This window comes from Anopheles aquasalis, chromosome X (genome assembly GCF_943734665.1).
Source record: "Anopheles aquasalis chromosome X, idAnoAquaMG_Q_19, whole genome shotgun sequence".
In the NCBI taxonomy this organism is placed as follows: Eukaryota; Metazoa; Arthropoda; class Insecta; order Diptera; family Culicidae; genus Anopheles; species Anopheles aquasalis.
Window position 1 is genome coordinate 4614376 of NC_064876.1, and position 25020 is coordinate 4639395.

Genomic DNA, 25020 nt, shown 5'->3' on the forward strand with positions numbered 1-25020 from the left:
GATGAGGAGACGGATGACGACGACTGGCCACTAGCCACACGGTCGGCCGTCGATCGAAACCGTCTGCTCTCTCTCTGTGTTCCGGGCTCCGGGTGTCTTCAGGTAGGTAGTGCGTGGTGTTCTGCTGCTGCTGCTGCTGCTGCTGCTGCTGGTGGTGGTGATTGACAAGAAGAAGAAGAAGAAGAAGAAGAAGAAGAAGAAGAAGAAGAAGAAGAAGAAGAAGAAGGAGCACACCAAACATAAGCCATAAAAATTGTTGCGCGGCGGCGCTTCTTCGCACCGCAGCTCCAGCTCCAGCTCCAGAAAGGCAGAAAGACACAGAGAGAGAGAGAGAGAGAGAGAGAGAGAGAGAGAGAGAGAGAGAGAGATAGAGAGCAAGCAAGCGAGCGTGGTGTGTGGTGGTGTGCGCCAGCGCCAAAAACCGTTTAATTGTTCCGCTTCAAGTTAACCAGTTACTGCCTCGTAAATAATCGTTTCTCGCTGAGCTGAGCGCTGGCGCAGCATCCCGAGTGCACAGGCAACGTGGAGGCAACTGGGAACGTGCCGAATGCCCGGGCGGCGCCACCGAAGTGGTGGCAAAAACAAAAGAAACACCAAAAACAAACTGGAAAAAATTACCGAGGAAAAAACAGGCGCACCACCGAAACAGGGGGGGCGCGGCGAGTAATTGGGGCGCGCGTGCGTGTGTCAGTGTGTGTGTGTGTTTGGTTGGGTGTAGGGCGCCGGCGCCGGCGCCGGCGCCAACGCCCACCAGGCACGAGCGTTTTGTAATGATAATTGGCAAAAACACAACCGAAGAGGACGAAACAGAAGCACACAGCGAGAGACAGAGAGAGAGGGGGGGGAATCGTAAATCATCCCTCTTCATCCATGGTCATGGCCACTGGATGGAATCGCCAACGCCGCCAACCTTCCGCAATCCGATCCGTTCCGATCCGATCGCTGGGGTGGTGTCGGGGAACCCGCCCAGTGGCCACACCGTCAGCCAGCCATCCCTTTCTTTTCTGCAGTGGATGGTGACGGTTTCACTCTATGCGGGCTCGCTACTCCGAGGGTCAGTGTCTGTTAACAGTGACTGGTTTACAGCTGTTGAAAAAAAAAACACTCAGCACTCTTGTTTTCAATTTTATGAATGAACTCGTAATTGTTTTGCCGTAGTCCGAATCCGAAGGTGGCAACGTCGAAGTGTGATACACCTCTAAACTATGTCACAGAATGAAGAATAGGTTTTATTTTGTGCTGCTGTGTGTTTTAATAACATGTTACAACGCTAAACTTATTATTTAATTAGTTGGATTCAAATTTTGCGCCTTTGTTTTTGATTACGGGCAGAAGTCGTTTTTGGAAACCATGACACGCTGCACGCACGACTTCGTTCGGCATTTCATCCCATATCTTCACCAAATGATTTTTAAAAGAGTCCAAACTCATATGAAATATGTTTCCTATTGCTTCAAATCTGGAGACGGTGCGTGACATTCCGATGAGCTTATAAAACATGGCAAACTTTGCGCACAGCGTGTCTGCACAATCTAAATGTGTATGTGCTGGCGCTAAACCTAATTGGAAACAAAACTCATGTTCTCCGTGTAGTATCTTCACCCAAGTGATCGAATTAACCTTGAAAACGATCTCCAAATATTTTGTTTTTGTTAATTTTTACGCCGTTATCGACGAATAAAAGGAGTAGTTTCCCTTTTTGATGATATTGTTCCCCAGACCGTCACAGTGGAGGCATTTTGGTACCTCTCGGCGGCTTCTTTATTCGCCTGGTACATCACAAAGACTTATGCCATAGACACGATCATTTTTCTTATTCAAAGCTGCCTGCAAAGTAGACAATTATTCGTCTGAAGAAAACTGTGTTGTGGGCAGCGTGCATCTTCAGGAGCATCCGCGATCTGGCAACCCTATCGGCCACGGATCAACGGGAAAACCCGTGATTCCTCTGCTTCTGCAAAGGACTACATTCAAGATCCTTTTTAATTATTTTTGCAAGCAGGTGTGCCTAATTTTCATATCACGCGCCATTTTTCTTGCCGCATGTTCCGGATTTCATCGTTTACGCTCCTTGGCCGCCCTAATTATCGCTGGAGTGCTTACAGTCCGAGTTTTAAATGGTTTTACGTTTCAGGGATAACCTTAGCACTATCTTTGAATCGTTTGATGGTCCTGTGCACGGATATTCTGGACAAATTCCGATGCGATAACTTGATTCCTATCTGATATTTGGTTAGGTTTTGAAGATGTAACAAATGTAACTTAATTTGGTCTCTTATTGAATCCATTTCAATTTTCTAGAAAACAAAACCCAAATTCAGTAGTAAACAGATCACTCTTTCAACGGGTTTTTATACGGGTACACCGGGTGGTTTCTTTTCATTGGTCAATTTTTCCTATCATTTTTGTAGCGCGATATCATTTGTATCATTTAACGTGTCTATTAGCTTGAGATTTATCTTGAGCGCATGCCGATTGTAGAAGATACAGACCAAAATAGGAAGAGTTAAAATAATTAATTAACATTGATAATTTATTATCATAAACAGCAGCCAGTTCACGGTTAACTCATAACAAATCCCCCATTTGGGCAATGTGCCGGTAATGAATATTTTCTTCGTTAAAACAATAGTTTAATGGTCACGCAGGATCCGATATCATGTGTTAAAGATCGGTGCCAATTGAATTGTTGTTGCTAACTGGAAAGCTATGCTCTCCACTTCCAAATCCGTGGTTCAATCCGTGGAACAGCATCAACTTCGACTGCAAACCGGATGGATCCGAAATGGAAATGTTGTGTCTGAGGTCAGAAAGGTTTGGAGTATCATCAGCTCCTAAACCATGTTGAAACCATAAATGAACTACTGCCTTCCCATAACAATTAACCAGTTTGAACCATGAATTGACGGAAAAACAACCAAGATCTGCCAGGAAACAAAATAAACAAAGCTTGTGAAATTAAAATGCTCCAACATAGAAAAACAAAACCGGTACAGGACTCAGTCAGGGCACAATTGATCAGAAATCAGAAAGGACAGAAAATTTATCGAATAGAATGAACTACAGCTTGAACTCGAGTTGTAAAAATCTTAAGAGCACTCGCTTTAATTATTTGTTAACTTAAAATAGTGTTATTTCATAATGAAAGTCTTATTTAATGTGAATGGGCAATTGCTTTCTGAAACGAACTTTTTCGGTAAATTATATTATCCTAGCAATTAAAGTGGTTCTCTTTCCACGTTCTCTCTCAATCTCTCTCTCATTCTTTGATTTTTGGACCAAACTTGGCTTTAATTACCGTAAAACCAAGTGGTTGATTTAATATTACCGCCTACCTGCTTTGAATAGGGAGTCATGGAGGAAAGCGGAGGGTGAAAGAATGGAGTAAGTTCCGCTTTGATGTTACCAATCAATTTAGAGACCCCAAAAACATTGAAAATGACAACCATATTGCCCCTAGAATGGATTTTCAGGATAGGGGGTGTATGGTGGCCCCCCTCCCCCTTGACCTGCATATTGATCAGAATGACCGCCTTCATTCGACATACAAAAAGGGGCTGTATCGCGGGCATTTTGACAATATTTAGGGAGGTATTTTGGCAATTTCAGCTCTAATGCCGTCATATGCGGTGAGGGCACGATCGCAGTTTCCACTATTGACCGATTATTTTCAATGTAAAGTGTGACAACTTCAGTACGCTTTTTTAACGTGAAGTGATCCATTATTAAAATGACATAGACTGAAGTTTCAGAAACTGGTCTGTATGTCAAAATCGGCTGAAAAATGACAGAGTTATTCAACTTTAAAAAAGGGGTAAGGAGCTATTCAACATTTCTTCCCGACCTTCCAGTGATCACTGTGCCCAGATAGAGCCGTGGCTCTGCTTGGCGAGTGCCCCTGCTAACTGTTATCACCGCTGGAGCGGTATCCAATTCATATCCAACAGCTAGGCTTTATTTGAAAAAAAAAACAAACATAAAAGGATAAATTTGATCACAGTGCACTGCCACTCTTGTCGCCAGCTGGGCTGTGTTGGTTTTTGGCGACCCAGTTTTTTCCTGTTCATTCGCAGTTGACATTTCATTCACCGTTCATAGCCGAGTTCATGCCGAGTTTGTTTTTCAACAGTTATTAACCAGTCGGTTTGGTGGACAGACAGACTCTTGCAATGGGGCCTCCCTAATCTCACTTTTCGGATTCGCAATCCCCGGAGGGGGAGATGACGATAAGGGGGAGATCACGACGTATCAAACGAACGCGACGGAATGGCCCATGATGGCCCATTACAGCAAACATCAACAGCAATAATAATAATAACAATGATAATAATAATAAAACGGATCGAATACCGGTGGCGGCTACGGTGTCGACTTCGGTTTTTTTTTTGTTTTGTTTTCGGGGGGGGGGGGGGGTAGTGAAGGGGGAAGAGGGAGGTACCCCGGTTCGATCGATCGGGAGACCATCACCATCACGATTCGATGCGATCGTCGAACGGTAATAATCGGGTATTATTGTCATAAATGGCCGCTTATTATGACCGAACCGAGAAAACGAACCCCCCCCCCCCCATATAATCAGCTCCCTACGCGCTCAGTGGCGTACGCGCGCAGTGGCCGACGACTCCATCCTCCATCCTCATCATCGTCGTCGTCGTCGTCGTCACCGTCGAGTCCAAAGTCGTAAAAACAAACCCGGGGCCCCGGGCTTAAGGCGAAGAAGGAACGCGCGAAGATAACGCGTACTGTTGCTTGCTGCTGCTGCTGCTGCTGCTGCTGCTACCATCGTTGATGATGATCACTGATCGTGATGGTGATGGCGATGGTGATGATGATGAGAATGATGCTCTGATGGTGCTTTGGCCGTTTCTAAATCGCGCCTCAAATGGGGTTTGTACGATCTCGCGCTTGCGCCATAAAGTGTGCGAACACACTGCGCCGTGTGCGCCGTGAGAGTGTGTTGGTGCGTTAAGGGGGGGGGACTTCGGTATTTAATTTTTATGTTACATGTACACATGTTTTTAACATGTTTTTCCCTGAAAGCTGATCCTTTCAAGAGTATTGTGTAAAAGTTTTGGATCAATCGAGGAAAAACTGACAAAGATACAGATTTTTGAAAACCCGCGTTTCATACAAGGCTCCATGCAGCTCGCTACTTTGAAAAGCGTTTCCCAAAAACCAACGTTTTCTGTGTCGGTGCCCATGGTACCATAAAAACTACTAAGCCAATCGATTTGAAATTTTTTACACATAATCTGTACACTCTTTGCCAGGTAGCCTCGTCGAGATATCATTAAAATTGTTTATACTCTTTTTTAAACAAATCTGTAAAGTTCGTTTTTAATTGCAGAATCACAAAAAGCATCACTTTTTCAACTTCAATAATCTGCCAAAAACCGAAAAATAAGAATATCAACAAAAACTCTCCAGGGCTGCCTAGATAAACTAATAATCTTTCAAACGAATATCAATTTGTATATTTCTGATGACCCGTCACGCAGCTACGATGGGCACCGTGAAAAGTACCTTTGCGACGACATGTCTACCAAAATCTGATGCCACGGATTCATTTTTCAATGAATGTTGCTCAAAACAATACCAAATATTCTTCAAAGGTTGTAGATTATTATGTCATTTACTTGAAAAACTACAGTTGAATGGTTACGTCATAAAAAATCGTTAAAAACGGGCCTTTCTTTGGGCCGAAAATACCGAAGTCCCTCCCCCCCCTTAATTTGATGGTCGTCGTTTTGATCGCTTTTTGCTGAGGTGTGCCCGCGGGGAGGGGGATGCTGCTACTGCTTGCTGCTGCTGCGTGGCCTGCTAGGGATTCGAATGATCGATTAGCGTACCAGGCGTATAGTCGTTCGCGAAATTGGATCGACCACAACGGCCTGATAAGGTCGGATTGTCGGCTCTCCGTCGAGGATCGTCTGAATTGCAAAAACCTGGTAAACCTGACTGAACAGTGGTCAAGACGGGGAGGGGGAGGGGGTGGAAGTGGGAGGTAGTGAACGGAAGAAAAGAGGGGGAAAAGGACGGACAGACGGACGGATGGATGGAAGAAGCGCGTGAAATAATTTAATGTATAAACAAATCCCCAACAATCATCCCGATTTGAATTTTAAATGATGCGTGCGCGGCGTCGATCCAGCACCCCCATGCCTGCCTCTCTCTCTCTCGCATGGTCCGTTCCTTTTTGCGCGATGTTTGCGTTGTATGCCATGCCCGCGGCGCCATAACGCTGCGACGAACGCTGAAGCAAGCGAGCGCGCGAACGAGAATCGATTGATCGAGCCAGCGAGCGAGCGCACTTTGAAGCGAAAGCGCCGCGCCGCATCCACATCATCCAGAAACACACCCACCCACCTACCCACCCACCGGTAGAAACGGATTGCTGGGGCGCCTTTTTTTGCGCTGATTCGACCACACACTGCTGAATGGCTTCATTTTGGGTGGCAAAACCGTTGGATATATGTAGCGCCTTTGGCGTGGGAGTTCCTTATCACTCCGGGCAGCTGGGTGGCTGGCTGGCTGGCTGGGGTTTGGGGGGGGGGGGGGTGGTGGGGGATGTCCTGGCAGCTGGCTGGCAACAATCCCACCAGGACCAAGAGCATGATCACAGCACTGCTGGGTGCTGGGTGCTGTGGGTGAACTGGTGCTGGAACATCGAACATGGGAAAGGGTTAGGGGGGTTGATTCATCCCCTTCAACTCCCCTGACGGTGGTTGGAGGATGATGATGATCCGGCGCCTGTTTCTCGACGGCTTTCACACACCGGACCGCAAACCAGGAACCTATTTTTAGCCACGACGACGACGATGTCGCCTTCGATCGGTTCGGATCTACCCCCAACCCCCATCGAGACAGACTGAGTGGAAGAGAGAGAGAGAGAGAGAGAGAGAGAGAGAGAGAGAGAGAGAGAGAGAGAGAGAGAGGGTAGGGAGACAGGGGGACACTGTTGTTTGCCTAAGCGATCGTATCTCATTAAAACACCGGCGCACCGGCTAAAAGGCACTGTGCCTTGGTGCCAAGGGGAAGGTGGGGTTGGGGGGTGGGGGTTGATTTTGCGAGCACGAGGAGGAGGAAGAGTGGGGCTTTACTACGATTCCGAGGTTCCGAGATTTCGCCCCCCCGGGGGGGCCGGGCGGGATGAATGAATTGGAAATTGGAACGGATGGATCACATTCAACCCCTTCACGTTCAACCCCGTGTCCGTGTGCACCCCTCACCGCGCCAGGACAGCCGGAGCCCGGAGGTTCGATTTCGGGGCGCCCGATAAGGCCCCGCAAGAATTATTTGGCCTGCCCCTAGGAAGAAGCACCAGCACGGGGAGGAAGTCATTCCTTCCGCGGTCCGCGCACCCCACCCCATTTCCACCCCCGGAAAAACCATCCCCGCTGGGTTTCGATGGCTGTTTCGAGCTGCGCCGTTGATACTGCGGCGCTCACGGAACGTTCGCCTCCGCCGGAAGCAGTTCCTGCCCTGGCCACCCCGATCATCCCCATCCCCTTCGAGCGCACCCCTAAGCGGTCATCGCAGGGGCATCACCAGCAGCAGCAGTCTGTCGGAAGGGTGCGTAGCAGGTGATAAAGTTGTTGGCGGTCAACCCGTCGTGCACCCGTCAGACCACCTCCCCCCCTCCCCCCCCCCCCCCCTCCCCTGGGACCTTGATAGGCGCAAGCCGAGCCAAGAAGATCGTCCGGGAAACGATATATTGCGCCCTGTCACGCCATCAAGCGTGGCGGAGCGCCAATCCAGCGGTTCGACGACGGTGATGCATCTGTGGCTTCCGCCATGGCCATGGGCATGGGGGATGATGCCGGAGATGCCGACCCCACCGTTACCAGCCTTATCTCTCGGTGGAATATTAATTCGGAGCATAAATTTCACGCAAATCAAAGATTAGAACCTTCCCTCCCGCGGGTGCTTGATTATGCAAAGCAGCAGCAGCAGCAGCAGCAGCAGCAGCAGTAGCAGCGTGTGTGTAACCAGGATCGATCGTGGATGAGAAGAAAAAAAATAAGAAGAAAAAAAAGCACACCAGGAAACCGGAGAAGCCACCACGATCATCCCCACCATCCCGCTCTGTCAAAAGTTCAAGGCATCCGAGGGAATCGGGTGGAGTGATTCATGTCCACACCTCTCACTTTCCACCACAACCTCCCCCATACCACCGGGGTACCGCTTCTAGGGGCTTAGCGGACAAGAGTAGTCTCCGAGTTGTTGCCCCGGGTGTGCAAACAGCATGCAGCAGTGCAGCAAGCCGTGAAATGCGCCGTGGCTCTCTGTCTCGGTGTGTGTGAGTGTGTGTGTGTGTCTGTACCGCTTGCTCTCTGTGACTAGGAGCGCGTGTCCCACAAACTCACCCTCACCCCTGTTGATCCCCATGAGCCACACGCGCACCGAGATTGGTTAATGGCATCCGCATGCCTCTCACTCCGGCTGGGTGTGCATGTCAAAAGGTGCGGAATGCAATGTTAATTGCATTTTTCAGTTGTACCTCATCTCATGCACGCACCACACCCCCCCCGGGGCCAACTCTGTCTGATCGTCCGTGAAAGTTGCGGCTGGAGGCCGCGGGTTCCGGGGATCGGAACCCATTGTGTATGTCACCCCTCGACGGCTAGACGATCGATCTCCGCTCGGTGCCAAATTCCCAAACGAGGCGAATCGGTATTCAGGCGCAACCTCTGGTCCTCGCCCCCACCCCCACGGGGGGAGGGTTTGGTGATGATTCGCGCAATTGATTGATTGCTACGCAAACTTACGCCCTGTACTCGCTCAGATTTGTTTTTAATCCAACTTTAAAGCATGTTTTAGGAGTATTGGATTCTGGAGAACCCGTTCCGGCTTTATTTTCGAGTACGTATCGCTTTGGCTTTAAAATATAAGCATAAATTGCTCATACCACCGACAGTGGTCGGCAAAAGTAAAAACCCACCGCTATAGTTCACCATATTTTCGCCTGTAAAATCGACATTTTCGGCCACAAAGGCCCCGTGATTTTTATGCTAAAAGCTCTAACTTTCCTCTTTCCAAATCACTTGCTTTGAGCTTGAAAGGTTTGATAGTCTCTTTTAGAAAATTCTTTTAGCGCGAGATAGTTGAGTATGATTGTGACAAAAGTAAAAGCCCACTTTGCAATAAATATTATTAGGACTCTGACAGAGCCCTGTGGTCACTGTATCTTTACTAGGGCTTTTATTTACGTCTGTTTTAATGTTTTATGTGCCCTCCATTATTGTTCACATATATTAAATTAACTTACCCTAGCATCTCCAGTAGAAAGTCGATTGCGCGGTTATCCTTGATAACCTTTGAACATCTTTATTCTGTTATTCAATTTCCTGTTTTGGGCGGAATTGGATTGGTATTTCAGACCAAGCAGCGTTTACCATAGCCCACATTCTCTAATTAATAATAATAATTAATAAATTAATAAATTAACTTACCCTAGCATCTCCAGTAGAAAGTCGATTGCGCGGTTATCCTTGATAACCTTTGAACATCTTTATTCTGTTATTCAATTTCCTGTTTTGGGCGGAATTGGATTGGTATTTCAGACCAAGCAGCGTTTACCATAGCCCACATTCTCTGCAAAATGTTCAGTATTGCATTCTTAACGTCAGGGATAAAAAAAATCGACCGATTTAGGACGCGGAAGACATAGACCATTCGATTTCCCTGTCGTTAAATTTTGCCTTTGAACAGTTACTGGTGCTTTTGGGGTCATTATTTACATTTAAAAGAAACATTTTTAGGCATTTCGTATTCAACTCTTGAGAACATTACACGTTTTACATGCTATCGATGTACTTTGATACATCTATGGCCTCTGCGATACGATGAATGGGACATACGCCGCAGCTGTAAGAAACAACTACAAATCGCATTTTAGCGAAATCAATTTTCTCCGAAATTACGGCGCTTTCTAGGTTCGTTCTTGTGTGCAGAGATCATTTTAATGACCTTCGCTTTTGTTTGGAGTCATACAGTTCGACATTGCTTCTATCTGTTCATATTTTATTTCTCTATTCCTTAATGGATCAACGGATTGGATTCTCTATTCCTTAATGGTAAACGTTCGGGAAGCATCTGTAATTTCATCTATAATTTTTTTCTTGATGTTCTAGTGAACCTATTAACTTGAAAGCAACATTTTCTTAGTTTTAAAGAGCTGTTTAAGAGATTTAATGCACTTTTCTCTCCACTAGAAACAATCTGTCGTTCGTTCTTCGTCGTTCGGGCTGCCTATCCATCAGTTTGAGCGATGTTTTTGTCGCTTCTGAAGACATTCTGAATTGTATTTCCACTTTTGAACATGGTATACATTCTTAACAAATCATCATGCAATCAAATGCACTTTGTGGTATTTTTGCTTTCGTTGGTTATCACACGTTTAAGGCCATACCATCTTGATACCAAGAATATTTCAAATAACCCAACTAATTGAAAATTAAACGTGTGTTCGCTCCTCCAAACTACTATAAAAACACGCAAATCTGTTGCATACTACATCATTATTACGGTGGTTTATTTAAAAGCTCATATTAAAAAGCTTTAAAAACAAATTCGTTTATTAGCGCTGCTATTTTATCGACCAACCTGATTTAGCTGGTATGAGCCATTTATGGTTATATTTCAAAGCCAAAGCGATACGTAATCGTAAATAAAGCCAGAACGGCTTCTCCATATTCCAATGCTCCTAAAACATGCTTTAAAGTTGGATTAAAAACAAATTTGAGCCAGTACAGGGCGTAAGTTTGCGTAACGTGCTAGCGCTGCTATTTTATCGACCAATACCGTATTACATAAAGCCCGAAAATGAATAGTAAGTGTTACATCAAGAGTAACTAGAGGGAGAAAACAAAATCGTTTTTAGGATGCCCTTGCTGATGGGCATATTTATTGCATATTTATTGAAACATTTCAACATTTTGTTGATTGGACCATTTAGAGCATAACATGTTCTATGGCTAACGATGTGAAATAACTGTCTATTTCTTAAGATGCGAGAGGGAGCGTAAAAATTTATCAATTCTCAAATGATGTGACTCGTTGATACGGTGAGATGTAACATCGATTATGAAAGCTACCATAGCGAATTAGCGTCTCTTTTGAAGATTTTTTTCAAGTCTGATTAGAAGGCCCCGAGATTATAAAGGCCAGCCTTTATTCCTTTGTATGATGCTGTTAGCTATGATAAAGGGTTCTTGGTCTTGATTACTTTTTCTAGAGAATGAAATGGATATGCATTTCATCACGTTGAGCTCTAAAAGGCTTTTGATGCACCATTTGTAAAAATTATCAACCTCGGACTGAAAAATAGCGACAGCAGACGGGTTGCAAATGACTCGATAAAGTTTCATGTCATCGGCATACATCAGTATGTTAAGAGTAGTAAGATTTGACTCTACACCATTCACAAAGAGAACAAAAAGAAGGGGTCCGAGGTGAGCTCCTTGGGGAACTCCAGAGGTTACATTCACCACAGACGACAACGACCCTTTAAACCTTACGCATTGCGTTCTACCGGTTAAATAAGAACTAGGAGCGTTTGTATGTGTTTTCTTAGCGGTTTGGCACTTGGTTTGGACACTTGGAAGGACAACAGAAGGAAGCAGACCGCCCTGTTCCCGCCTTCCGGCCAAACTTGTCAAACGATCCAGTCCAAATTCGCTTTTAATCCCGAAATTATCGAATTAAAAGCACATAAAACCACGCGAGACGGTGCACGCGCGCACGCTTGTGATCTCGCGGGCCGACCCGAAAACCTAATCCTGGTGGTCGCCACAGCTGCTGCTGCTGCTGCTCCCTGATGCGAGAGTATACACAGCTGCTCCGTGAGAGCTCTTGCCTCCCCTGGGCCTAACCACCCTCTCCCCCTGGTCGGCCACAAACTCCCGGGGCCAAAGCCAACTGTCGACATAAACGATCGTTTCGCATATTTACGAAAATAAACTTCAAATAAATGGTCGTCGTGCGAACCGGCGTCCCGGCGTCGGTGTGCTCCTCGTTTCCCGGGGTGGCCGGCTGCGCCGTCGACCGTCTCCCACAGCCCCGACACCCCTTTTCTCACATGAAAAACCATCCCAGTGTTGCCATCTGTATCGGCTCGGAAACGGACCACCGGAGAACGTGTACGCGCGTGCGTGCACCCGAACCGTTGGACCGCTGGCCTTGGAGGACGCTGCGTTTTTTTTTTTTTTTTGGGTGCGATGCACCAGCCCAGTGGTCAGTGGGTCCAGTGGCAGTCACTGCCGATTTACAGGATTTTCTTTTCCAAAATAGGGACACTTCTGGTGGCGCGCCACCTTAATGTGGTTGGTTTAGCTTTTTTTTAAACGGTTATATGTAATGACGGACGAACCGTATGTTTATGCAGTTTAGCTTGACAGTTACATCCTTCCAACAGTTTCACGATATTTTTATTCACTGGAAGCAAACTTATTGCCCTTAACGTGACACCCTATTTTTGGGAGGAAGGTGGACAAAAAAGAACGTTGAACATACTACTGTGTCACGAAAGTAAGATGAGTGGGTTATGTAAACAGATATTTTTTTTTAATTTTGTATTTTTGGTAGGTTGTCAGTACTGTGATTGATAACCATGACAAGCTTTACGTAAAAACACTAGTTAGTATTTTAGATATGATTTTTTTTAGTGAGCCACTAAAAGCAAATTCTTCGTTCTTCGCTAAGGCGAAAGTTGTTGAGCAATGAATTTGCATACCATTAGGTTTGTGGATACGTAAAAAATGATGCAGATAGCCTTTAGGGGCTACGCTTAGTTAAATAAAAGTATTTACGAGTGTTAAACAGACTTCCAGGATAGTCAGGAACGTGTTGAAGACGAAGAACGTTCTAAAGCTTGGAACACTTAATATTTGGCCGCATAAAATAGGACATATCTCAGGCCAGCAATAGGCTAAACACATGGAAAAGGTGTCATTTTTTAGTTATTTCATCTAACTATCCATAAAAAATAGCGCAATTAAATTATTGTGCCACGGTGAGTATATATTTATGCTCTTTTATTTTTATGCGACACATCAATTTCTGCACACTAGTGGAAGAAGTCTCATTCAGGCCATTTTTTCCCACCATTTGCACATTACAAATGGATTTTAAGGCATTTTCCATTTTTTCTGTAGTTCTTGTTCCATAATAACCCAATATAATGGTGTTGGGCGATACTGTGCTGTTGTTTCGATACCACTTTATGATCTCTGTGCTATAATGGCAGCTTGCCAATTGAGGCCAGAACTTAACGGGGCCTTTATGAGGCTTAATAAAAGGTAGAATGATCTTTTCCAGGCGTTCTTCTTTGAACAAACGGCCGTTCATAGACCCTCCCGTGATGAAAACTTTCTTGTTCAAACCACAACTGCAGTTCGCGTGCCAAATAAGCAGTTTACGGGCGATTTTATCTGTGTAAATGAACTAAAACCCTATTTGCCTCCCGGTTTTTGTCAAAATGCAGTTTCACCTGGGTTTTTTCTCCACTCAAATCGAGTTTTCATAGTGAGTGTGCAGACGTTTTTCTTCTCACCCTTCGTATTCTATCGGCGATAACTTTTGAAAGTATGGTTTGATTTTTGCAAATTTTTTATCACTAAAAGGAAATACTATGACCTTTTAGAAGACACCAACAGAGTAGCAAAGCGACCACTAGGAGCGCTACAGTGAGTAAAAGAATGTGGCCTAATATTCAGTGGTCCAAGCTTTAGATGACCATCAACCTTCAATTGACAAAACTTACGCTCAATAAAACAAAAGTTTGATGATGGAAAACCGTCGATTAACAACTAGAACCCTTGCTGATGGTATTGGCATACTCAAATAATTCGTCAATTAAATTTTGAAAAATGTTTTCGCCCTCAAACGCGTCAAAACTCGACTGGTACCGATGGTACTAGCGACTTGTGTTGGTTCTCTGTGATTTTTCACCAAAAACACAACGCATATCGTTCCAAAACCAGCGTACTCGCTTGATTTAGCACCATGTGACTTCTGGCTGCAAAAAAAAAGCTCAAAAGACCGCTCCGGGGACACCGTTTTGAAACGATAGAACAGATTCAAACAGCTGCGAACTGAAGGAGCTGAAGGCCATCCCTTAAGGCGTTTCAAGTGTTTCCTAAGCAGAAAAATCCGTTGGCGCAAGTGTATTGCATCGGGGAGGGATTAATTTAAAGACGAAATTGATTTGGAGGAAAAACCAGGAACTTTCAAAATGAAACGAAATCCACTTTTCTTTCGTAACACGGCAGTAGAACCAATATTAAGTTTATATTTTAAAAAGCGCTAAAACGTTTACGCGATGCATTTAAATTGATGCAACAAGTCGATGGTGATGACTGTCTATCGCATGGCCGAGTTCAGGGGGTTCAGAGAGACCAAAATCACTCCTCCGAGGGCGCACCATCTTGCTGGAACACATAATTGTCGTCCCGTATAATGCTTTCTAAGCTAAATTTCAACATTTTATTTAAACCATCTGTTTTATAAAACGTTGAGTTTGTTTTTTTTTGCCACGCTTGCAAATAAGCCTCCAAACCGTGGTTTAAACGTGGTTTTAAAACCTGGGGATTTTTCTTTGTTTCTCTGTTACATCCTTGACCACAATTTATAGTTTTGGATATGCCAACTTTACTGTAGAAAAATGGCTCTTCATTTGAGAACACAAGTCTCGTCCAGCGTGCCGCGCTAAGAGCAAAGGCACAATGCACGAACGGTTTCATCTGTCCTAAAATCTGACCAACAAAAGAAAGCAGACCAATCCAGCTGTTCAAAATGTTAAGTAAACACTACACTTTGACAAGAAAATATGGGCACTTGATCTAGGTGTTGTAAACATATTAAAATCGTCCAAAGTGCTGGCCACTTTTAATTGTATGAGGACATTATATTGGACACATTGTAAAGCATCACTTTTTCAACTTCTAAACTCTGCCAAAAATCGCAAAATAGGAATTTCAACCAAAACTCTCCGGGGCCACCTCGATAAACTTATAATCTATCAAACGAGCATCGATTTGTATTTCTCTGATGACCCATCACGCAGCCACGACGGGCACCGTAAAAAGTATCTTTTCCCAGAAGCACCTTCATAAACTTGATGCCATGCATAAAATGTTTAATAAATCTCCCCCAAAATAGCTCTAAATATTCTTCAAAAGTAGTAGATTGTTATGCCATTCACTTGAAAAAGTAAAGTAGAATGGTTCCGTCACAAAAAAATCGTCAAAAACGGCCCTTTTTTTTTGGCCAGAAATTACCGATGCCCATGTCTCTTTTCATCCTCATCCAGGCACCCGCTAGCACACGGATGCCAAAGGGATTGGGAGGCGAAACGAAACAGCAAAATCAACCTTCCTGCCCTCCGCTTCTCTCTGAGCGAGCAGCGAAAAAAAAAAAGGATCGCGATCCTTGCTGGCTGCTGCTGCTGCTGCTGCTGCTTGGCCGTTCGCATGTCGCAATTCTTCAATCGTCGCATCCTATCGCTGAACTAGCGGACAAATTGCGCCGCACCGCAGCAGCTTCACCGTTACCGCAAGGTCAGTTTTTTTCACCGATGGCCAACCGTTTTCGCGTTAATAACCAATTCCGAATGCAGACGTCCGAGAATGTCGCTAGCTGGTTTGGAAAGTGGAACACACAGGGACATGCGCGCGCGCGCGCGCGCGCGCGAGATTGTTTTACGATCTTGCCACACGGCTTATGCCCCCCTTCCCCCGCTATTCCTTTCCTGTTGCACTGGCCAAGCTTGGTGCAGCTTTGGAGCAGCTGACCCGGATCTGGAGGATAAAAGGCGGCCCCCCTCGTAACTATAATAAACTCGTAACGCTCGTTTTGTCCACCCCTGGTTAGCCGGACTAACTGCTTCATCTGCCTCTCCTTCTCCTCCTGCTACTGGGCGAGGTATTTGGGTTTTACGATGCAATGGCGCCCTTCCTGCACACACGCACGTCCCGTGGCCCATATCGATCGCCTCTCATGCGCGCGGTGCACTTGCCTGGAAAGATGCGGCCGCTGCTGGATTGCGGATCACCATTTTAAGATCCCACAAATCCCCCGCCATGTGGGCCGTTCTGGCTAATGTGTCTCGATTGCTAATTGGCATCGATTGCACCCCCCCCCCCCCCCATTTCACCCCCCCCCCCCCCCCTGGACGTGGTTACGTCGCCATCGCCGCACTCGTCAGCATCCGACGATTGCACGGAGATGAGATGCACGGTGAGCGACGGGTAGACAGGTCCTAGGGACCTGCGGAACCCCCCTAGCACGCCCGCATCCCCTGCCCTGCCTGCCTGCCTGCCTGCCCTGCCTGCCTGTTGACTCTTTTGCTGCGATTCGCGACGCAAACGCGGCGCGTGTTTCGTTCCGAACGAGACTCTGAGAGAAGAAGAAGAAGAAGAAGAAGAAGAAGAAGGGTGAGAGAGAGGGTGGGTGGGTAGACCATGGCCACTGCGCCATCACGCGTTGGCACGGCCTGTGCCGCACCGCAACTTTAATGGCCAGATTTGATGACTTTTTGCGAAATTAATTCCGAACCCCGGGTTTATGGGCTTACGCTTTGGCCCGGTGGGAAGTGGGGGGGGGGGGGGAGGGGAGGGGAGGGGAAGAGGCCACGGCCAAACCGGACCAACATGCTGCGCTGTGTGCTGCTGCTCCGTGGGTTGGCCCGGGAGTGCTCGCGAGAGATCGCGAAAGGGTTTTCAAGTCATTAAAGTTAAAAATGTAGACACATACCCACAGCAAAAGGGGGTGGGGGGGGCAAGGGGGGGGGGGGATGAACAGATCACAGGGACAGGAAGAGACAGGAGAGCGGTGCGCGAGAGAGAGAGAGAGACAGAGAGAAGCTTTAATGGTCGCGATCGCGCCGTTGCGCAAGGACCAGAATCGCGTCCCGCGCCTTTATTAGTCAAAGGCGGGGCGAAAGGGGGCGAAAGGGGGGTTGTTGTAGAGGGTAGATGGATGTCAGACCCAGGAGGAAACTGCATTGGACCGCACCGCACCGGACAACGGGCGCAAAATGGCGGTGATACTTTTAACGAGTGCGATAAAATGCAAAATATTTCCGTTTTATGACCGAACGCCGGGGACCGTGCCTTGCACCGAGGAGCTGCCCACTTGAAGGAAGAAGTGGGATGGTCAGGAGGGGGAGGAGAGGGGGGGGGTGTTCGGTCTCGGTATTGCGTCAACCCGTTGCGCCAGTGCAAGTGCTGCAAGGGAGCCAACCATGCCCGGTGCTTAGGTAGCTGGGGAAAAAAAGGAGTGAAGGGAGATAAAAGGAAAGGAAAGGGGAGGTGTAATGCAAAACACAAGGATTGTGAATATACATGCCCGATGAAGTGTCGCCTATTGGCCCACGGAGTGCCCCCCCTGGTGAGGGCGGGGAGGTGGAAAAGCCTGGGCAAAAGGGGGGGGGGGGGGGACTCATATTAAAAATCTATTGCGCAGCAATCGCATTTTTTTTTTTAGTCCGCCGTACGCCGCAAACGACAGGATCGGTCATAAAAATGAAACCCATAAATGTGCCTTGGAATGCACATTACGTTGACGTTGACTGGAAGCACCGGTTGTGTGGAGGTCTTCTCTCTGCCCCCCCCCCCCCCCCCGGGGCCGCCCGCTGGCGGACTTAAATGCGCAACAACTTGGACCGCATTCCGAGGCCGAAAGCGCCTCCACCGCCCACTCGCGCTGTTGTTCTAGGATAGAATCCTCTCGACGCGTTCCAGGAAGCGACTCTAGCGAGTGCCTCTTGTACTGCCGAGTCCTTGGGAGACACGGGAGTGAGGTCCCTCGTAAAGCTAGTAAGGCTAGTAAAACAACAGAAGGGTCACTGCAAGTGCATACAGGACTAAGGGAATCGCATGATTATTCCATGATTTATTCCTCACACTGCTCGATAGAACATTTAACGGGAGGGGCTTCGGTATTTAATTTTGTTTTGTGACACATGCTTTTAACATTTTTCCCTCAATGCTGATTCTTTCAAGAGTGTTGTGTAAAAGTTTTGGATCAATCGAGGAAAAACTGACAAAGATACAGATTTTTGAAAATTCGCGACTCGCACGCTACTTCGAAGAGCGTTTCCCGAAAACCTTCGTTTTCAAAGTTGGTGCCCATCGTACCGTAAAAACTAGTGGACCGATCGATTTGAAACTTTTAAAACACAATTTGTACACTTTTTGCCAGGTAGCCTCGTCAAAATTTCATGAAAATTGTTGATACTTTTTTTTAACAAATCCTTAAAAATCGTGTTTTAGGCAAAATGACAAAAAAGCATCACTTTTTCAAGTTTAAAAATCTGCCAAAAGTCGAAAAATTAGATTATCAACAAAAACTCTCCGGGACTACCTGGGCGAACTTATAATCTTTCTAACGAGTATCGATTTGTATTTTTCTGATGACCCATCACGCAGCTACGATGGGCACCGGAAAAAGTGCATTATCGCAGACGCACCTTCGGAAATTTGATGTCCTGGTTGAAGTTTTCAATCAATCTCCCCCAAAATAGAACCAAATATTTTACAAAAGTTGTAGTTTAATATGACATGCAATTGAAAGAATAATGTTGAATGGTTTCGTCACAAAAATCGTCAAAAATGATCCTTGTTTTTATTAAGAAATTAGCCCCTTCTTATCTCTAGTGGCTGGCTGAGCTACCGGGATCGGTAGCATTAACGGGAAGCTTTCTAACTCGACCCTACAACCCACCGTTTTTGAGTTGCGCTCAAAATGGCAAATATTTCGCTTCTAAAAGCTATGCGATGCCGGCATCGTTGATTAATCTGCGTCAATTTTGCTTATTAAAGGTTGCGGTGTGTGATGCTCTCCAGTGAGAGCAGCGTGTGCAAAGTGTGGTTAAAACATTTAAAAGTGTTGCTTTTGATGTGAGAAACGAGGATCGCGACCAAACAGTGAGAAGTGTTAGAAGACACCATTGAATTGCAGCCCTTATTGGGCAAAACGGTTACTAATGATCCTTGCAAGCAACAGTTAATCCATTTTTAACCGAGACTTGTGAAGTGATCGTCCGAAATAGCAAAAAGGATCAAATTGTACGATTTTGATCGATGAGAATTCTCCGCTACACCGCGGAATATCGGACAGGCTTCCGGTTTTATGAAAATACGAAAGAAATTGATAGGTAATTGGCAGGGCCATCATTCCCATTGTTCCCTGGGCTGGTTGGGGACCTCAAATCTCTGCGAGTTTCGATTTAGCTTGAATAAAAATTAAATGGCATCTCTTCTTCCTATCAATCTCTTGAAGTTTTGCGATATTGTAACGGTGTATCAACTGTTAAGCAGCTGCTATAGAGTATTTGGAGGTCGTGTAATAATGCAAAAGAGTTGTTTTCGTACAGCCAAATACTGAATTAAAATCTTTATTCTTATTACCTGTGCCATTTGAAGCTAGCGATTAATCATAAATTAATAGAATTTGTCCACTAAAGAGGTGGTCTGTACCATCAGGGCGACGTAAAGCAACACGTGTTTGTATTTATCAGAACAGAACAGATTTATCAGAAACACCGAGACCTATTTAGATACAACCAACATGTAGTTCAAACCTAGCACTAAGTGATTGGCACCTTTACCGGTTCACTATACAATTTTCTAAAAGGTAAAGGACCGGAATCAATAGTATCAATTGCTCTGGGCTGGAATCAATGGAAGAAGAAAGGCTGGAATCAATAGAAACAATAGTATCAATCAATCAATAGTATCAAATCAATTGCTTAACTTTTTCGCCAATAAGAAACCCATAATTAGAGACGGTGAATAAGTTCATCAGGCCGAAGGCGACTTCGGTCTTTTCAGGCTAAAACAAGGCCCGTTTTGACGATTATTTGTGACGTTACCATTCAACTTCAATCTTTTAAGTAAATAGCATATTAATCTACAACTTTTGAAGAATATTTGATATTGTTTTGAGCAACATTCATTGAAAAATTAATACGTGGCATCAGATTTTGGTAGACATGTCGCCGCAAAGGTACTTTTCACGGTGCCCTTCGTAGCGTCATGACGGGTCATCAGAAATATACAAATTGATATTCGTTTGAAAGATTATAAGTTTATCTAGGTAGTCCTGTCGAGTTTTTGTTCACTTTCCAAGTTTTCGATCTTTGGCAGATTTTTTAAGTTTAAAAAGTGATGCTTTTCGCGATTCTGCCAAAAACATCGAACTTCACATAATTATTTAAATAAACAGTATCAACATTTTTGATAAAAGCTCGACGCGGCTACCTGGTAAAAAGTGTGCAGATTATATGTTGAAAATTTCAAATCGATCGGCCCATTAGTTTTTACGGTACGATGGGCAACGACTTTGAAAACGTTGGTTTTAAGGGAAACGCTCTTCAAATGAAGCCTGGTGCGAAACGCGGATTTTCAAAAATCTGTATCTTTGTCAGTTTTTCCTCGATTGATCCAAATGTTCTTTTTCTTAAAATGTTAAAATTGTTAAAAATGTTAAACGTGTTAAAAACACAATGTTCTTAAAAGGATCAGCAGTCAGGGGAAAATGTTAAAAATATGTGTCGCAAAAACAAAATGAAATACCGAAGTCCCCCAATAATGTTTCTCCATTTTACCAGCATAAACGGCGGTTTCGTATGCATACACCTGGGTACACTGTCTGTGGCATGCTCTGTGAAGCCTGCCATCACATTTTCGCCCAAATAAGGCCGGCTCCAGGTGTCCAATGGACTGCCGGTCAATCGAACGCCCCAGGCATCCTGTAGCGGAATCACAACGAGCACAATGTATTCTATGGAGTCTCGGGATCTTCTTCTTCTTCTTCTTCTTCGGCCTGATAAGAAAAATCAGTATAATTATTGCCCCGAGGACGCGGACCGCGTCATTTTCTTGCGTCTGGTGAGCTCAATGAACGCCCCGGAGCGTTTGCGTGAGTGTCCTTGTGTACGTATGAGCGTTCAGGATCGGTCCTGGGACCTTACGAATATGGTTGCTCGATTTCAGATTCGCTACCAAGATGTGTCAAACGCGTTTACTCACACGCGTACACTAATCTAACCACCATCTTTCTAACTGGTTCACTCTGGTAACTCTTGCGCCAATTACAACAGGGCCAGTGGCCTCAGTGTTGACAATCGCACCGAATCGCACTGATTGCCAATTTTATTATTCTTCTTCTTTGTTTTTCTTTGGTGGGGCACCAGGCAAGCGGAATGCTTGCTCTGCCAGCGCCACCACAACGTACAACGCTCGAAGAACGCACAAGAACGTAAACAAAAAAAAAAGACTTGACAGAATCCGTCCGGACCATTCAGCCAGCCAGCCAGCCAGCCAGTAGATGCGTGCGTGCGTGCGTGCGTGTTTGATTAGGCTGCTGCCCAATTAAGTGTGTTACGATTACGTGCGGTCGGATTGACGCCGAGGCGATATAGCGTCTAATCATCGAGGCCGACCATCGAACCGAGCGGCACAGCATTCGAGTACGGTGCTGTTCGCACGCGGAGGGTGGGAGGGGGAGGGGGAGGGGAAGGGACGCCAAGAACATTCCTGCGTTCTTCGTCGGTGTTTTGTTTTGGTTGCCTTTTTCTCCTCCCCCCCCCCTCTTCTTTTGTGTTTGTTTCGGCTTCCGGTGTTCTAGTGAAGCGGAACTTTCCGCTTGCCGCGGGTGATTAGTAGCGGGTTGGAGTGGATTTTGGAACGTCAACAAACGGGGCTGATAAGCGGCCGAGGGTCGAAACTGGTCGGTTCTTAAAAGGCGTCCACCAGTGGCCAGCGAGCCAGCATTCAGTCGTCAGTCCGCTAGACCTGCTGTCCGGCATACACACTCGCAGTCTCTCTCTCTCTCTGTCTCTCTGTTGCAGTGCCACGTCCACGATCAACCATCAGCAGCAGCAGCAGCAGCAGTAGCACGAATCGCATCGGTTTGTGGCCTGGTTTTCCAATACTCATCAATGCCTAACGCCTCCGGCCAGCTGCTGTGCCATCGACGACCATCGGGTGACACTGCGACGACCCAGCCACGCCAGCCCGGTCGCCTCTCCTGGCTCGAGATCCTAGACAAAGGATAAGCCCGGATTTAGGGCTCCCCCCTCCCACGATATTTTGGGTAGTGCAGCCCCGCATCGCCTCCCGTCTGTCCGACGCCCCTTCTAACGCAAAACATTCTTTCGCTCTCTTTGTTTTCCTTCCCTTCCGTCGTGTCACAGTGTCATTGTGTGTGTGCGTGTGTGTGCTTTTTGTGTGCGAATCCTAAAGCGATCCGCAGATCTGTATCCCAGGTGAATCAAAATGGCTCCGAAAGTGCGAGAAGCGGATCAGACGACACCACTGCTAGCACTCGATCGTAACAACAACAACAACAACAGCAACAGCAACCAGCACACCAGCAAACAGTGCCACAACGGCAACGGTACGCTGCTAACGATCGAGGAACGGGCGACGGTGACGGCGTCTCCCGGTGGCGACGATGCCGATCCGGTCGCACACCGGAAGCTGGCCAACCCGACCACCAACCTCGACACGCTGATGCACATGCTGAACGGGAACCTGGGCACCGGGATTCTCGCCATGCCGGACGCGTTCAAGAATGCCGGCCTGTACGTCGGTTTCTTCGGTACGCTTGCGATGGGCCTCATCTGTACGCACTGTATGCACCTGCTGGTGCGGTGTTCGCACGAACTGTGCCGCCGGTACGGTCGCCCCTCCCTCTCGTACGCCGACGTTGGCTACTATGCGCTCGATTCCGGCCCGGTACGGTTGCAACCACTGGCCGGCAGCTTCCGGCGGCTCATCAACACCTTCCTCGTGGTGATGCAGCTCGGGCTGTGCTGCGTTTACTTTCTGTTCGTGGCGGTGAACGTGCGCGAGCTGCTGGTGTACGCGGGCGTCACCGAGCAGGTGAGCGTGGTGACCGTGCTGGTGTGGCTGCTCGGTCCGCTCGCCCTGCTCAATCTCGTCCGCAGCCTGAAGCTCCTCACACCGACCTCCCTCGTCGCGTCCGTCTTTGCGGTGGCCGGGCTAGCGATAGCGTTCCTCTTCCTGCTCCAGGATTTGCCGCACAGCGGGAGCCGTCCGCCGGTGTCCGGTTGGTCGACGCTGCCGCTCTACTTCGGCACCGTCATGTACGCGTTCGAGGGTATCGGTGTGGTGTTGCCGCTCGAGAACAACCTTGCCCGGCCGCGTGACTTTACCGCCTGGAACGGTGTCCTCAACACTGGCATGACGCTCGTCGTGTGCCTCTACTCGGCGGTCGGGTTCTTCGGGTACCTCAAGTACGGTGAGGCGGCCCAGGGTAGCGTCACACTCAACCTACCGTACGATCACGTGTAAGTGTTGCTTCCACACCACTCGTGTTTTTCACTCGTGTGGGGTACTAAACTCTTCTCGTTTGCTTGCCCCAAAGGTTGGCCCAGCTCGTCCGGTTGCTGATGGCGGTGGCCGTGCTCGCCTCGTACGCGCTCCAGTTCTACGTACCGATGACGATCCTGGCACCGGCGATCCGGCACCGCCACCCTGGCCACCCGGAGTGTGCCGAAACCGTGCTCCGGCTGGCGTCCGTCCTGCTGACGTTCGTGCTGGCCGCTATCATCCCGAACCTCGGTACCTTCATCTCGCTCGTCGGTGCCGTCTCGACGTCGACGCTTGCCCTCGTCTTTCCGCCCCTGATCGAGCTGCTGACGGTGTGGCCGTCGCGCGCCCGGTCACCGTCACCGTCACGGTTCGGGCACCGCTGGCTCATCCTCAAGGATGCCCTCATCATCGCGTTCGGTGCGTCCGGGTTTTTCTTCGGCACTGCCAAGAGCCTCGCGATGATCATCGATGGTACACCGGACGAGCTCGGTACCGGCGGTCTCTGATGCCCCCCCCCCCCCGCCCCTTTCCCCCGTTTCTCCGTACTACCTTTGTTAACTCGCTGATGTTGTTTTTTTTTTTTTTTGTTTTTGTTTGACTGTAACTGTATTTTGTGATTAATGTAGCCCCCACCTCGATACGCGATGATTAAAATGTAGTAGTGTTTAAGAACTGTTCAGCATTGTTTTTTTTTCTTTTTTGTGTGTGTCCGTCCGAACGTGCCAGCCTGACTGACGGTCGGATGCAGTGCCATCTTGTTCCCCTTGGGCACAATGGGCGCATGCCCAGGGCCCCGCGCTGTCGGAGGGGCCCCCAAATCCCTCCGGGTTTGATATTTTATTTGAAAATCAAACATATTTAAAAAAAAAACATATATTTTCCTCACGCTGGTTGGCGGCCCCCCAAAAGATTGAAAGTACACTATTAGAGAAGTGGATTCTTGAAAGATTAGTACATGTTGATAAATTTTGAGGTTCACGAGGGCTTGCGTTTCCAGGTGATTGTGAGAACCTAGGATTCTCCCAACAATGGTAATTACTACCATGATCAAAAATAAACCGGAATTTTGAATTTATTCCGCGCGGGCTTATCAATTTTGAATTCTGTTTTTTTTTTTTATTACGTTGACGGCTCTATTAGTGATGTACATGCCAAGTTTCAGCTTGCCAGCTCTTCATTTACGTTTACAGCAGAGATTTGTTTGCATTAAGTTTTTACGTCATGGCGATTTCTAAAATTGATTCAAAACATGAACAACTTTAAAAATTAAATTAAGTGTTCCGACACATTAAAAATGATACAAAAGTGTTATGGTGACAATACTCTATCAAAAACACAGGTGTACCAGTGGTATGAACGCTTTAAAAGTGGTCGTGAGGCTGTTGAGGACGATTGTCGTCCTGGAAGGCCATTGACATCAAAAACTGACGAAAACGTCGATGAAATCCGAAAATTGTTGATCGAAAAGTGCAAATTGACGATAAGGGAGATAGCTGGGACAACCAACATATCATTTGAATCAATCCGCAAAAAAAAACCTGCCTTGGTGGGGTCACAACTCGTGGCTTCTCCATGACGATAATGCGCCATCTCATAATGCGTCGATTTTTCGAGAGTTTCTCGTCAAAAACAATACCAATACCATTCAACAACCGGTCAATTCATCTGATTTCGTATT

The 25020-nt window shown here is 46.8% G+C and overlaps 1 protein-coding gene across 3 annotated transcripts; it reads left to right on the plus strand.

The window, feature by feature from the left end:
• On the plus strand, positions 1-23852 carry LOC126580720 (proton-coupled amino acid transporter 1-like). 3 transcript variants are annotated; one of them, XM_050243947.1, is made up of 5 exons: positions 31-102; positions 15311-15557; positions 21854-22098; positions 22199-23317; positions 23395-23852. In XM_050243947.1, exons 4-5 carry the CDS (start codon positions 22281-22283, stop codon positions 23846-23848), a joined length of 1491 nt encoding a protein of 496 aa, XP_050099904.1. In that variant the 5' UTR covers positions 31-102; positions 15311-15557; positions 21854-22098; positions 22199-22280; the 3' UTR covers positions 23849-23852. The 3 variants fall into 3 exon arrangements, with proteins under 3 accessions (XP_050099913.1, XP_050099904.1, XP_050099919.1); XM_050243956.1 differs by lacking the exon at positions 15311-15557 and having other exon boundaries at positions 1-102; XM_050243962.1 differs by lacking the exons at positions 31-102; positions 15311-15557 and adding an exon at positions 21427-21472.
• Positions 23853-25020: the final 1168 nt, after the last annotated feature.

Excerpts from the sequence above, each read along its gene's own strand:
- LOC126580720 (XM_050243956.1), top strand. The coding sequence starts at position 22,281 with ATGGCTCCGAAAGTGCGAGAAGCGGATCAGACGACACCACTGCTAGCA. Across the intron at positions 23,318-23,394 it reads AACCTACCGTACGATCACGT|GTTGGCCCAGCTCGTCCGGT; the intron begins GTAAGTGTTGCT and ends CTTGCCCCAAAG.